The 16,217-nt window shown below is 44.6% G+C and overlaps 1 protein-coding gene across 1 annotated transcript in view; it reads right to left on the bottom strand.

Moving 5' to 3' along the window:
• Positions 1 to 8,881, bottom strand: part of jph3 (junctophilin 3) — a 53,196-nt gene extending 44,315 nt beyond the window's left edge. Inside the window, exon 1 of the mRNA XM_037106942.1 lies at positions 7,261 to 8,881. Within this exon, the coding sequence (XP_036962837.1) occupies positions 7,261 to 7,642 (382 nt within the window). The 5' untranslated portion in view covers positions 7,643 to 8,881. The remainder of the gene's footprint in view (positions 1 to 7,260) is intronic.
• Between the last annotated feature and the right edge of the window lie 7,336 nt (positions 8,882 to 16,217).

Genomic DNA, 16,217 nt, shown 5'->3' with positions numbered 1-16,217 from the left:
TACAATAAGGGCAATCGTTGGCAAAGCAAGTAATATCCATGCAGTTGAACAGCATTAAGATCATGTTAAACCACCAACTGCAAACCAGGATTAGGGAATTAAACGGCAGTGTGTTGAAATCATTCCAACTTTATGGAGCAGAGATATAGTCCATTCAATAAAAACATGCAGAAGGCGCAGGGATGAAATGATAACAGGGATTGGTTGGTCACCTCCGCAAGATGGCCGACAAACAGTTGGTAACGGAATGTAAATGCAGACAACAGAAAGATGATGTGCGTGTGAAGCTAGCTAGAAACCAGAGTAAATACAGGGATGCCTGGATAACTTTTGTTGGTGAACTGCGTCCCAGGACCACGGGGACCTACTGTCATGTTGAGGACATTCAGCAGTGCTCATGTCTGCTGAAAGAGGGACTGGGAACAAGGCCTGTTGTTGTTTTCTTGGACTCTGACCTTGTTTGTCTTGGTCATATCTAAAATGATGTCTGTCTTGAAGGTCACAAATATGGCGTAATTGTAATGGACAGTTTGTAGTGTCTTTAAAGTTCCCACCAAATCAACATTGCTGTTCCATTCACACATTTCTCACTCCATATCTCACCTGCAGTATAGGCCAGTATCAGGATCAATAGTGACAAAAAAGCTGTTTTGAGGGTATTTTTAAAGGTATTTGAGAATCTGTAACTTCCTGGAAAATGATTTAGAATGTTGATGACTCATCTTGCACTCGGGGGCGTGCATACTGTTAAACTGTTATATGTCGCCGGCATGGATGTATAAAAAGGAGGATAGAGGAGTGCTTTGCTCTTGACTGGACCTCACAGATTACTGTACAAAGACACAACTTTATATTTTGTTCATAATCACAACTATATATCTTTATTCAGCAGTTTAAGTCACATTTTATGGAAACAACATTTTCTGCTTTTCACTCCGCTGCCCTCAGCTTACTCTGGATGGAAGATAACTGTCGACAAGTGTAACTCACTGATAACCAGCAGCTTTTCAATGATTACCTCTGGACCGGGGCTGTACCTTGCCAACCGAGGAGGCCAGTTACAGCTGAGCGGATTTATGGAGTTTGCAGGTTGACGGATACTGAATGTTTTGTTGCGAAAGCGGCGCTAACTGCTGCTAAGTGTAGTTAGCTGCCGAGAGCTCGGCAAGATGTCCTTGCTGACTCAGCCCTAGGTTGCCATGAGCCAAGCCTGGCAAGAAAACCATCTCGGTCTTCTCTAGCCTTCATCTTCTCAGAGGCTGTGTTGTATCTTCCCAGTCTTTTCATAGTTCGCTGGGAGCTGCCAGTCTATGCAGAGACAGCGTCGGCGACTCTGTAGTCAGGGGCTGGGGTGGGGCTCAACGCACATTCTACGCTTTTGGCTGCTGTCTGTTTTTTTTTTTGTTTTTTTACAGGGAACACTCCACGACTTGTTTCATGGGGACTTTAAAGCTGCTTTAAAAATGGTCCTTAGTATTTCCCATCTAAACAGAACTATTCTACATGCATGGCTGAGTGTTCCAGAGAAACACGTCTTAGTAACAGGATGATAGAAATCAGAGTGTGGCTGTTAGCTGAAGAGTTTCCTCCCACACGCTCAAATTGGCTGCAAATCTATTCTCTCAAACTCAGCCGTGGAGCTTCCAGGAGTCTTGCCGTGACAGCAGTGACCCAAAGAAAGCAGTTTTTTTGGATGAATGCAGGCCACCCATCGTGTCTGAGAGTAGATATTAACTGATGTAGTTTGCTGGGTGTATTCAAACATGAGAGGTGAATTTACTATGTCAGCTTACATAACATGGTCAGAGCTGGAATAATTACTGCGCTGATAGCAGCCTTTAGCAGAGCTAGCAAGATATGTTAATACGGGACAATTATGATGTTGTTGTAGTGTATTTGCCAACAGCTGGGGGACAGGAGAGAGGTTCCAGGATGCTGCTGAGCTGTCACGAGCCCCGTTTAATGGAGCGTCTGTGATTGGATGTGCCTTCGTTTCAATGCTGCCACACTTATCTTTTAAAATAGTGTGAAATAAGGGATGGTTTCTGAGAGTCTCTGTGTGTTTGGCCCTGTGTGTGGCATATCGGCTTGTCAAACAGCAGCCGCCGCCGATGTAATCTTCAGTTGTTACCACTGTTGAACACTGTGACAGTTGTAATCTCTCCATTTGTGACTCACTTCATTTCTCACTAAAATGATTACTGAGGCTGTCTTCTCATTTTTCTACTTCACTCCCTCTCTCTTCCTCCGTGTGTGTGCGTGTGTGTGCGTGTGGTCGGTAATCAGTCAGCTTAGCTCTTCATCTCAGTAAACACCATTAGCCCGGAAGACCGAACCAGCCAATCAGAGCGCGGTAGAGCCGGCTGGGCGGCCAATGGCAGCGAGGAACACTGAGTCCCTCGTGACACGCTGACCTGCTGCATGTCGGCGAGCGTTGCTATGGAAACCCTACTGTACAGAGCGGCTCCGAGGAAATGCAGTGGAGCGAGGGAGGATAGAGAGAGGTGGGAGGAGAGGAGAGAGAAATGTTGGCAAATGTAGGAGAGGAACCAGAAGCCAAGCAGCAGTGATAAGATAGAGGAGGAGTATTTCCTAGAAATGTGGCATCAGGTGTAGATGGAGGTGAGAGTGGGACTGGCAGGCAGCCTCGACCTGACTGTGGGAAAAGTAGCTGGCTCTTAAGTGCGCTGCGTGTTCCAAAAGTGTGTAGGCAGCAGAGCATCTTTGAATGATTTGGCCGCTGACTCTTATTGCTTTGGACATGACAGAGCCCCGAGGTTGTAAAGATAGACTGTCAGCTTCCTCCGGAGAGTAACCTGTGTTTGGCCTTTTCAGATGACCACTTCCCATGCCGGAGTTGATTCAGGGTGCCAAAGTCATTAGCGTCATGTTTCACAACTTTGACATTTTGATTTCGATTGAATACTCTTAATACGTGTCGACATTTACAGTATGCATAATAAATGTCCACCTTCATGCCTTATTTAGCGGGAACACTTTGGTCCGGAGCAACGTCCAACTCAAGTACACAAGGAAGATCCATTAAGTCAACAAAAGTGAGTTTTCTGACAGTTCTAGAGTCGCATTTCCATGGCGGGACTTTTCCCCAGGGACTCAGAACCTTTGGAGGATCTCAGTGCCTTTCCATCGTAGGGACCAGGGTCGAAACTAGCTTCCAGGGACATTATATTACCCCCCCAGAAAAGTCCGCATTTTATTATAGCCACCATTTTGTGCTTCAACTCATCATCATGGAGTTACAGAAAAGAAGCATACGATAGATGAGCTGATTCCGACATCTGGGCCCATTTGTTGTAGAGTCTGAAGCGTACACGTGTGAAAAAACAGCCATCGCTTATTCGTACTTATTCAGCAGATTCATTTTCCAAATCTCTATTATTCGCAGGTCTTTAGACTCTGGTGGAAAAGCAGACACTAACAGGTTAAAGGAATCTTTTAGTTCTTTGGTAGTTCTGGGTAATTTGGGTGTTCATTAAGGACAAACTGAGCAAACAGTTTGAGCAAAAAGTCAGTCAGTACTGTAATTCAAAGTCAATGCAGCATATTCCCGTCATTCTATGACTGTCTTCAGTTTAGCTAAAATGTTAATAAGTAACCCTTAAATGACTTAAATGTGCTTTGTAGCCTCTTTTAGCTCTTTGTTTGAGTTGAATGGTACATATATGTATGTTACTCACTGGCGGAGCAGAAAAACGCTCGTGCTGTCAGATGCTATCTGTTAGATAAAGTTACTAACTAGCTGGTAAGGACATTTGAGTATTTAGCTTCTAGAGAGAAAGATTTTCTAGGATGTTGTCAGACAACAAAGTGACTTTAAACTAACATTGGTCAGGTGGTTAAAAACACCAGTCCAAATGAATGCTAATGCTGGTCCACGTCTGCTGAATCTGTAAAAGTCACGTAAACCCGACTGCATCTAAATTAATCCATTTTCTGGTGGGCAGGAATGAATTAGAGTTTTTAATACATGAATTTTTCTTTCGGATAAAGCTCGTCAACGTGTCTAAACTGTTGAATCTGAAATATAGGCTACCTCTCTTAATAATATAGCGTGTTCTCATAGGCCAGACAAATTTTTCCAGGCCATGCTTCATCCAAGGGTTTAGTTGTTACAGCATGCCGATCTGTTACATTTAAGCCTCTATAATTTGCATCTTTACCCCATCTGTGTGAAGGCTTCACTGGTAGCTACCACCTATTATTACATAGCGTCCCCTGACATACTAAGACTGCAGTTAAAGAAAGTTCTTCTCCTGAGGGATTTACACAAGCATTATTCACCAGTGTTAATCATTACTTTTGAAGAGGCTAACTGAGACTAAATTAGGGTAAACCTAAGGATAACCCAGTAAAAAAGAAGTGTGACTGGTGCAGATAACTAAAAAGAGACACGTTAATTGTCAGTGATGGGGAGGTAAATCATTCCCTCCTCGGACACTTATGACAGGATTTATCATCATGAGCTTGATCAGTTAATCTGTCCATGACAAACATTTCTGTTTGACATTTTTCTTACTTCAGATTTTTAGGAAGGGCAAATGCATGCTGTCTTAATAAGGACACTGTGTACTGCTGGAGCAAGATAAACACTCATAACTAGGCCAATCTGTGCTGCATTTACAGTATGCGGGTTCAAATACTTCACAGCGCTACAGTATCTCTCCAACACGTCCCTCCCTGGGAGGTTTTTCTTGTAATTTATTTTTCTTTTGCTTTCCATTTTTATCTCTCCCTTTTCTTTCTGTAATCATCTTCCTCATCCCCTGATTAGAGCGTATCTTTCATAGTAATCATGATAATCATACATCCATCCCTCTAGCCAGCCAGCCATCCTCCCATTGTATGCTGATAATATAACTGATCTGTTCATCCATCAGTCTGTACATCTGTCCATCCATCCACCCCGGCCTGCCTCCCTCCACCCATCCGTCCCATCTGTCTGTGTAACTATCAATCCTACTTCTTCCCATTTGTCCTGCAGCAACCTCTGAAACCAGTCTGGTCTAAGGATTTTATCAGGCTGCTCAGGACTGTGTGTGTGTGTGTGTGTGTGTGTGTGTGTGTGTGTGTGTGTGTGTGTGTGTGTGTGTGTGTTTTAATCCAGACCAGTCGTTGTAAAACGGACTGCTAGTTGTAGAGTTATGTCACAAAGCTTTGCGAAGCTAACTGCAAGTATGCCACCGTCAGCTCCGAGTCACACCACCAGATTTCATGTGTGTGCATTTTTGCACGCACAATATGCTTGGGTGTGTGCAAGTGTGTGTCTATTTTTACACCAGAATCCATATGGTGTGTCTCGTTAACAGTGACTGAACTGAGGCTGGGTCTAAGAGACTTAAAGTGCATTGATTGTTTCAGTTTCAGGGCAATTCTGCTGCTGATTCAAAAGATATTCCACAAACTAAAGTCCTGTAAATGTGCACATTGAACTGACCACATTTTGAAGTCATACTGAAAAGATAAAAGGGGCAGCATATCACGAGAGTTACCGCTAACTGCGAGCAACTGCTGTGGTTAGCTAGGTAGCCCAGTTCTCTGAGTGTTGATCTTTACATTGCCAGCACGGGAGCTTGGACCTGGATGTGCCGAGGCTAGCCGGTAAGCATGCTAACTTTAGTAGATATTTCTGCAACTCACGACAAAAAAATCACAGCGTAAATGTCTTCACATTCTGTTGACACCTTTCTTTCTTTTCAATGTTTTCAACTAGAGGTCTTACATACTGCATTTTTAAAATATGTTTACAAGTGCAAATAGAACCAGAAATTTGAAAAATTATACACATACATAATTGTTTTTTCAGCTTTGTACTGCAGTCAAATTATTATCATTATTCTGGGATATTTCAAGTGTTAAAATTGGATTGGATTGCGATTGGATTTTTCTGGACATATTTTATAGGAATGGCAATGTTGGTTGGGAAGCTGATCCGTTACACTACCTTGGTCCAGACTAAAATATCTCAACAACTGGTGGTTGCACACAATCTAGTAAAGATGTCAGTGGTTACCAGAAGATTAATACACCCCCTCAGAGCAGACATTTTGGCTTGTCTTAGCAGGAAAAGCACAGGTGTGACCGATAGTGTTACATGGCTCCATTCTATTAAGAGTACCAGTTAGTCATGGCAGTGAGTAAGCATACACAACACCAGAGCCCAGGAACTAGCTCAACTAAATGGAATGAAGCCATCATTAATGTATGGATTTACACCTGCACTTGTCCTGCTTTGACAAGTCAACACGTCTGCTGTGATGTGTCTTTTTTCCCCTTCAATATGGCACCATCTTCAACGAATATCTGCAAAACCAGTTACACAATGGCCCTCTTTGTGTGTCATGCTAATTTGCAAACATTAGCGTGCTAATATGCTAGACTAAAATGGTACAAATTGTAACCAGCTGAGCATCAGTGTGTTAGCACTGTCAATGTGAGCGTTTCCTCATGCTGACTTTTACATTTAGCATCACAGTGTCACTTGTGTTTGTTTTGTCTGGACAGAATAACTGAAACCACGGCTAATTACATCTCATTTGGAGTGAAAAAATGTTTGAACATTAGTGTTCTACACTGCCGCTGAAGTGTGAATCTTTTGTTCTGTGTATAGATTAATTACAGGCGTAATTAAACTGGCATGGTATGTGTAACGACATGGATTTTATGTCTCGACCCTTTCTGTTAAATGACTACAGTGACACTGAAATCTGTTTTCTAAAACACTTTGTTTTCTTGGCACTTGTTACTCTGGAGCTGCTGTCCTCCTCTGTCCCTCCAACCTTTTACATATCCCTTAAGACTGCATGGCCTCAATTGAAGGACTCCAAATACACAGTGTGTCCTGATGTGGCTGAAAAGCGGGGTGAAGGTTTGGAGGAGAGAAAAGATGTGGAGAAAGGCAGAGTCAGATGGAGAAAATTAGAGTGGAAATTTAGAATCACGTTCAAAGCCTGTCCTGATGCAACCCCTCGCCTCTGCAAGGCACAGCAGAAGAAACGATGACCCGGGAAGACCCCCAGACAAACTCCTCCTATTCCACATCTGTCACATGTGAAAGTGTTATTGGCCTGTCAGTAGCTGTCCAGCATTGAGTCCTTTTTACACGGAACAGTTGTCTGTCACTCTCAAATATCGCTACATAGCAGGCACACTTTGGTTCACACATTCTCACGTAACGCGCTCAAACCGACCGTCGAAACACCCACAGTGCATCTGCCCCTGTGTCTCTCCTCCCCTTCTTACCTCCATCTGAGTATGTCTCTGTTCCGTATCCGTCCTGGAGCCCGTTGTTCCATGTCCCCTCGTACTTCCCGCTCGTCCCTGTGCTCTCCCGCAGGCCGTAGCGTCCCTTAAAGCCGTGCGTCCACTCGCCTTTGTACACCCATCGGCCTTTATTCTCGACGCCCACACCGTGTCTCTTGCCCTGAGCCCAGGTGCCTTGGTAGGTGTTCCCGCTGGGCCAAGTGTAGACGCCCAGCAGCTCGAAGCCATGGGCCCAGGACCCGCAGTACTCGCCCTGGCCCTTGGGTCCCGTACAGATCCCGTGGCCGTGCGCCTTGCCCTCCTCCCACCCTCCGCAGTATGACCCCCCATCGTCAAAGTTGAACCTGCCGCCAGTGGACATGCATGAAACAGGTCTTGGCAATTCCCCTGAAGCCTCAACAAAAAGAAAAAGAAAAGAAAAAGAAAATGAAGGGAGGAAAAGTAAGGACAGGTTGGTGCTAGAGCCAACCCATGGAGCTGAGCGTGGAGGTCGGTGAGGTCTGGGGTGAGGGTGAGGAGAGAGCGGGAGGGAGAGGGAGAGAACCCCCAAAGCAATTCAGGCAACACCACCCCCTTTTCCTCGGCTGGTTTGGAGAAGGGGAAGAAGAAACAAGGTGAAGAACAAAACTTGGGCCCCTCACAGGGGTGTCTGGGGTCTCCCGGCGCGGTGGGAAAGGGTGAGGCTGTTCACACCATCCTCTTGGTGGGCTCTTTGTAGCATCGGTTAGCACTTTCCGGCTTCTCTGTGGCAAACACAGGTGAGAGAGGAGGAGAGTGGGCCCAGAGCTGCCATTATCCCTCTCTCAGCGAAAAGAGTTCAGAGCATCAGGCACCTCCACCGGTCCTGCCATCGGCCTGCCTACACAGTCTACGACACGCACAACTCTTCCTCCTACTCCTTTCCTGCTTTCCGCTCAGGCCCCCGCGTTCACTCGCCTCCTACCTGATGATGCTTGCACCTCTCTGGGGCGTAGAGACGAGAAGTCTCCCCGGTGGCAGCCCTTCAAACCTCCAAGCCTCCAGCATAGAAGCCACCCCTCAGGCTCCCTGATCAGCACCAAACTGGAGCGGTGACATGTTGAGAAGAAGAAGAAGAAGAAGAAGAAGAAGAAGAAGACTCTCCTCCGCAGAGATTGTTGGGGTTCTTTTTGGGGTTTTTTTGTCTTCAAGCCCACTCTTGATGATCAGACAAAAAGAAGACCATTTAAAGTCAGAGTCTGTAGCTCACTTCAGGCTTCACCATCCTCTTCTTAGTCCCAGGCTTTGCACACATACACACAGCAACTGTGCCTGGTCACACAGCGAGGCGACACACACATGCATAGAGAGAGGGAGAGACAGAAAAATGGGGAAACATAAGATAATCTGCTTGGCTGCCTTCTTTTTTTTTTTTTTGTCTGTCCTGTCTTGCTGGAGACCAGCAATGCAGTCTCCTGCCTTATGCAGGCACACACTATATGCAGGCACACACACACTCTTTCTGACAGCAAGTGCGCACACGCACACAACGAAAATAAACAAGTGAATTCATTAATTTCTCCTCCTCTCTTCCCCCTCTCCCTCTCCCTCTCTCTCTCTCTCTCTCTCTCTCAGTCTGTCTGTAGGTCTTTAATCCACTGCGTCCATAAGTGGTTTATCTTCTGCGTGGGTTGCCGTCAGGTTGCCTGCTTGATGAAATAACATCCATCTATATGATCCTGTTGTGGTGTTCTGCGTCCTCTTCAGCATCTCCTGCTCGTCTCCATGTTTCCCTATGGAGCGCCGGCTGACGCACGGCCTGCCTTCCTGCCTGCTGTCTTGGTCTTACAATCTCTTCTCCTCCTAAGGCTGGATCTCAGTATCTCTCTCTCTCTCCCTCCTGATCTGTGTATGTGTGTGTGTGTGTGTGTGTGTGTGCCTCTATCCCTCTCTCTCTCTCTCTCAGAAAATCTGCTCATTAGAGAGGACTGTTCCAATGCTGCCAACCAATCCCCCCCCCTCCCCTGCTCAATAGCACGCTCCAGCTCTTAAAGGGACACACACTCTGCACAGACTCTTCTCTCTCCCTCCATCACCTGTAGCTTTTTACCATTCTCTCACCCTTTGTCTTCTCTTACCGCATCTCGTCTCAGTCTCAGCCGGCTGGCTTGATCCGAGCGTCTAAAGATGACTGCAGTGGTAGTGATACATACGTCCAGCCAGCAGACAGCTGAGTGTTAAAGGAATAGCTCAACATTTTGTGAAATGCGCCTATTTGCTTCTTGCTGAGATTCAGTTTGGGAGACTGATACCACTGCGTGATCTGATACTGTCTTGTCATTGTTGTTTGTGGAGCAGCAGGACCATCATTACAACTGCCCAAACAACGTTTTGGTAATGTCGAAGCGTAGGGCCTCGGGGAAAAATACACTTGGTACATATTAATCCAAACCATGTTTTTTTGTTGTTTTTTTTAAAAAACAGAGTATTTTTCTTGCCTAATCCTTATTATTTTCCTTTATAACCAAATGGTGACATAAAGCTAAAAAGAAACAGAAAATAAGGAGTGAACTTAGTGTAAAATAGGAATAGTGTTATAAAATGGGATACAAAGCCCAGTCTTCTGTGTGAGTCCTACTACTAATCCCATGTTGCCACAGTTTAGGAGAGATGCCACTCACTCCCCCCTTTTTTGTTCAGGAGTCAGTACCTGCAGGGAACAGGACAGGAACTTAGCCAAAACGACGGCAACATGCTCAGCAGCTTTAACCATAGTAAATGAGAACTTCATCAAATGTTTTTACTGTTCACTGCATGTTGCTGCATGTTGACATTGATCAAAATAAAGGTGTCAGTTACCCAAATGACATTTAACGCTGAAGTCATCTTTTCCATATAGCACAGAGGACAACGGGTATAGTTGGGGAAAAAGAGTTTGTTTGATGATCTGTATGCAGTGGATAGTTTTTGAGGAAGAAACAACACAAAGAGCTCCTATTGATCAGCTGATATGGATACTACCAGAATTATGATACTTGAGAGAAAACCACACTGTGTGTGTGAAATGGATTTTATTTACTTACAGCGCCTGGTTTTTGAGGCCAAGACATCAGTTTCTTAAGTCGTTAAATTGTTTGACTGATTGCAACACTGACTCTGATACAGATTTTTACATTTAGACTATTATGGTCTGCCAGTATGTGGTCTCTCATTGGTGCCCATACTGAGCTTTTCCTTCACAGTTGAAGGGCTGAGGGGCAAATCTTCACATCAGCCAGAAAACAGGTATTGCATGGCTCACTACTAAAACTCTCACTCTATATGGAGACATTCACAGTTGAAACACAAAATACAAATTTAAGTGAACAATGGACACTGACTTATATTTGAATTCAAAACCAATATGCCATTTTGTTCCAAGGCTGTTTTTTCTGCATCATGCAATGCTACGCTGAAGACGCAACGCTGTATTCATTCTCATTCATCATTGAGAGTAATTTATGCTTGACACTGACTTTTGACAAATGAACAAATGTCTGTACAAATGGGCAAGCCATGGATGTATCAAGAGTACTCGAGTACTGTAGAGTACTGTACCGCAGCACAAGGGGCTGTGTGTTGTTTAAGGTGCTATTGAGACAGGAAACATGATCTACAAAGTCCAGTTTGAGTGACAGGTGAAAGGTATAATTTCAGTGTAGCTCCAAAAATACTGAGGGCAGCTTATCACTAGAACAACCAACAACTGCTGCTCTGTATAGTCTACTATACACTAGATCCCTGCAGGGAAAAACCAGCATGGGAATCATGCTGGTCTATGCTGTTTTTTTTCCAGCAGGGATCCCGTTAGCTAGCGTTGTTAGCCATGCGGCTAAGCAGCCCTATTTGCTGAATGAAGTTTACCTGGACCTCGGATCATCTGAGCATCTCAGGTAAGGAGGGCTCAGCCGCCTCCAAGTAAACATGGCTTAACACCAGACTGGTGCTGTACACAGTCTCAGAAACAGACAGAGGTATGTTTAAAGACAGCAGTGATTTACAGAGACTCTGATCAGGACTGTGACTCTGTGACTGGGGATGAAATGACTCGGCAGGTGGGAACAGGAGAAAGGTGAAGCGGGAGCTGGGCTTCAATTTTTATATCTAACAAGCTGAATCAAGTATCTATTTTAGTTTTATTTTGTTTATGTCAAGTTTGACTCAAATGTTTTGCAAGACAGTTGGATAAAAGAGAAAACATCGATGTCAGATGGTGTATGGTTGTATATTATTAGAGGGGAAAATGTGTATATGAATATTTACTTTCTTGACATTTTGTGAGTTTATTTATTAGACTAAGTCCCAAACCGGACATTTTTATATCTCCTAGCTGAAACCACAGGCTATCAGACTATTGCCTCTTGAGGTACAAATAGAATGCTAAATTCAGCAGAGATCGCTGCAACACATGTCAACACCTGTTTCTTCATATTCTGTTGACAATGGTTTTTCATTTTTGGAATGCTTTAACTAAAATTCTGCCCACATCTTCTAAAGGCTTATCAGATGCCAAAACACAATGGTTTACTGGACGTTTTGTGTTGGCGCTCCCGGACATCAGATTGCGTCCCACTGCCTTGCATGCAGTGCTGTGCTTTGCTAAACCTTGTTTTCAACTTTCATATGTTTCAAGTATTGGCAGAGACAGTAGTAGAGCACATTTTCCATTTGGATGCAGCCATGACAACCCATGAGAAATATTAATTTGGCTGTATCATTCACTGCTGTTGCTACTGGTGCACATGGTTTTCTGTGTACTTGCCAACTACTATTGTCGTTGGGTTTTAGAACATAATTCTTCTCCCCTGTGCGATTCACATTGGATCTATCATTTTAGTGCCTTGCTCAAGAATGTGGTGTCCCACTATGGACCACTTGACTGATGCTTAGATATCAGGGTGGGCAGAATGGAAACCCCAGGTGATACAATGTTAGTCAAATCATTATTTCAGATTAACTCCCCTCTACCTCACCTTGACTCATCCTTCCTCTAGATCACAAAGTGCTCTCTCACGCTTCTTCCCATGTCTTCCTTTCTCTTGCTCAGCTCCCTCCTACAGCTGCCCTTTCGCTCTTGTTGTCCTTGTCCTTCTGTCTGCCAGTGTCTGGGAGAGCTAAGCCAATTCCAGCACAGATTACAGTAATAAAATCACTATAAGGCTGGGGATTAAGGTTTAGGCCTCTAAACACACTGGTAGTAGAGAGAGAGAGAGGTAGTGAAGAGAAAGAGGAGAGCGAGGGATGGGGGAGGGAGAGAGAGAGAGAGAGAGAGAGAGAGAGAAGGTGAGCAGGAGAATGAGAGAACAGCTAGTTTGATTTAGTGACCATAACATGGGGATTAGGATTAAGAGAAGTTAGTAACACAAGTGTCTGAGTGCACAAATCCATGACATCATCTGACCAGTGTCAACTGGAGGTAAGACGGGGCTGACACAATCATGGGTAATTGTTACTGGGTCATGAGGTTACATTTTGTCAAAAGCAGAGCATGGATGAAATAATGGGCATACAGTAAATATGAGAGGCTTGTGTAGGTCAAAATTTTAACTCTTAAATGTGAGGTGTGTCTTTCTACAGTGCTCATGAAAAGTATTCACCACGTTCTGCTTTTGTAAATAACAAATTCTATAATGTCAAAGTCAAAACAGACTGCTTCAAAGTAATGTCAGCCATGAAGACAAAGCACGAAAAGGAACTCGGTGAAAAGTCAGGGGATGGCTATAAAAACATCTCCACGTTACTGAAAATCTCCCGGATTTCAGTTGAATACATCATTAAGAAATTCAAAACATACACACACATACAACTGTAAAACTGCTCCCACAAACTGAGGGATCATGTGTGACGGGGTCAGTTCTGACCTTGAACTATACACGGACTCGCCAGCCGCAGACTGGCGAGGAAGACGGGGAATACGGACAGGACGCCAGGACGGTGGGCGCCGGGAACGCCGGGGGCACAAGCAAACAGGCAGACAGCCAGGAGATCACAGCTGCTGAAGGAGAGCACCCACACCTGAAGCGCAGCGGCCTGGGTCTGCTCGGCACGACGACTCCAGACTTGGGCTGGGTTTATATTTTTTATTATAATAAATCTTGCGTACATTGTCGATTGGACTAGTGGAAGGAGACTACTGAGGGAGGCCACCAAGACACCTATGACTACTCTGAAGGAGTTAAAAGCTTCAGCAGCTGAGATGGATGGACTCTGCATACAACTGTTGCCCACATTTTTCACCAGTCAAAGCTTTATGGGAGCGTGGCAAAGAGAAAGCCACTGTTGAATAAAGCTCATTAGGTATCAATTAGAGCTCACCCAAAGGCATATGGGAGACACCAAGGCCAACTGGAGGGATCAGGCTTGATGCTATGCTTGGTGGACACTAAACACTGCACGTCACCGCAAACACACCTTCCCAACTGTCAAGCATGGTGGTAGCAGCATCGTGCTATGGGGATGCTTCAAGACAGGAACAAGGTGAATGATCTGGAGTGGCCGAGTCAAACTCCAGACCTCAGTCCGATATAGAATTGGTGGCTGGACTTGAAAAGGGCTGTTCACTCTCTCTATCCATCCATCTGGTAACTTCTACAGCATTTCAAGCGTCAAACTTCAATCTATGCGTTCTATGCGTGGTTCTTGACAGCAGCTACAGTGGTAGAACGGGGGTTGACAAGCAACACGTCTCCTTCATTTACTTTGATTTTGGGGCTTTTGGATGAAGCACAAATGCGTGACAGCAAGCGGAAGATAAGCGTGCCTGATGTATTGGAGGCAAGGTGTTTATAGTGTGTTCTGAACAGGCACAGACAAAGGCGAGATCAAAAGCCTGCCATCAAAGAAAGAGGTGAGATGCGATCATTGTGAAATATTCAAATGCAGAAGAGCGCCCACAATAATGGTGTTATTCATTCGTGTGAAAAGTGATGGAGTGCCGTGAAGAATTAATTAAAAAGCTTGAGAGAGGAGTTAAAACCCTGCTCACTTTCTCACTTCCACACGCCTGACGGTGCCAGATGAACTGTCTTGGAAATGTATAAATACCATACTGTATGGTGTAGTACTAGGGTTGGGTCGGCAGGGATGTGGGGAGATTCGGAACACTCGTCTACAACAGATAAATAAAGGTTACATTTGCAGTTTGTAAAACTAGTTACTGATTTTTTTGGCATTCATAACTGTACATACATTTGCATGTTTTCATTATTTAGGTCATTGTCATAAAAGTTGATATAGAACATTTTATATGAAAGTATGCATATGGAAAAACCTGGTGGCAAAATGGACATGAAAATAAGCCTTTTAGCTCCATTTTAGTCTCCACCAACTCCTAAGGAAAATATTTGACTCTTAGCTGCTAAATGTTCGACTTCTTTCAACTGCCACTTCCTAACTCTGTCTTTCTGGTGTTGGTGCTAGGTTTGCACTGGACAGTGGGTTTATCAGGGGGTTCTGCTGAAAGCTGAAGAGTGTTGAGAATGAGTCCGTCCATCTGCAACAAATATCTCCAGACACATTAGCCTAATATATTTCTGTGCACATTTATGACTGTAGGCTCAAGGATCTCTTGTATTTGAGGTCATTCACTATTTTTTAGAAGCTATTTTAATAACATGTACTTCAGTTTAGCCACAGACACACCTGGTGGTAGTGATGCAAAGTTTGGCATCATCCGAATCTACATGTACGCTTAATCGTCCACCCAAACAAAACATTTATATATGTATACATGTTTATTGTATGTTCACAGCGGTGACCTGTTGAGGCGTGGACTCCATGCGTGCTGTGGTATCTGGCACCAACATGTTAGCAGCAGATCCTTTAAGTCCTGTAAGTTGCGAGGTGGGGCCTCCGTGGAGCCGACTTGTTTATCCAGCACATCCAACAGATGCTCAATTGGATTTAATCTGGGGAATTTGGAGGCAAAGACAACGTCTCAATCTCATTGTTGTGCTCCTCAAACCTGAAGCAATTTTTGCTTTGTGGCACGGCACATTATCCTGCTGAAAGAGGTCACAGCCATCAGGGAATTCCGTTTTCATGAAAGGGTGTACAGGTGGGTGGTAAGTTTCACAGACACATCCATATGGATGGCAGGACCCAAGGTTTCCCAGCAGAGCATTGCCCAAAGCATCACACTGCCTCCGCCGGCTTGCCTTCTTCCCATAGTGCACTCTGGTGCCATGTGTTCCCCAGGTAAGCAACATCCGGCCATCCACATGATGTAAAAGAAAACATTATTCATCATACCAGGCCACCATCTTCCATTGCTCCATGGTCCAGTTCTGATTATCATGTGACCATTGTTGGCACTTTTGGCAGTGGACAGGGCTCAGCATGGGCACCCTGACTGTTCTGCAGCTATGTAGCCCCGTATGCAACAAGCTTCAATGCACTGTGTATTCTGACAGCTTTCTACCAGAACCAGCATTAACCTCCTCAGCAATTGGAGGATTTCAGACCACAGGGGCCAGCCTTTGCTCCCCACGTGCATCAGTGAGCCTTGGCCACCCATGACCCTGTCGCCGGTGCACCGCTGTTCCTTCCTTGGACCACTTTTGATGGATACTAACCACTGCAGACTGGGAACACCCTACAAATAAATGATGATTTTCATTAGTGTATGTGTGTGTTCTTTCAGTAATATGTCTCAGGTATGTCTAAGTCAATGTCAGTACAAATTATGGTCTATGTGGCACCTCATATACCCTTGGTAAAAAAATCCTCTTGTGATCAAAACGGGCGTTCCTCCAGAGCAGTGTGCTCTGAAATTGTGAATCATTAAAAAAAAAAAAAACTAAACCACCAAATCTGCTTGCAAGTTTGAATAACACATGATGCAGTGGTGTGCTGTGATTTCCATCCAAGGTTCAAAAGTCAAGTTCTGGCTACTCCAATATCACCACTCCTGATGTCCCTGCAGCCAAAAGTGACTCAGT

Source organism: Acanthopagrus latus, chromosome 8 (genome assembly GCF_904848185.1).
Source record: "Acanthopagrus latus isolate v.2019 chromosome 8, fAcaLat1.1, whole genome shotgun sequence".
NCBI lineage: Eukaryota > Metazoa > Chordata > Actinopteri > Spariformes > Sparidae > Acanthopagrus > Acanthopagrus latus.
Note: the sequence above shows the minus strand (reverse complement) of the source record. Positions and strands in the feature narration are given on the sequence as shown.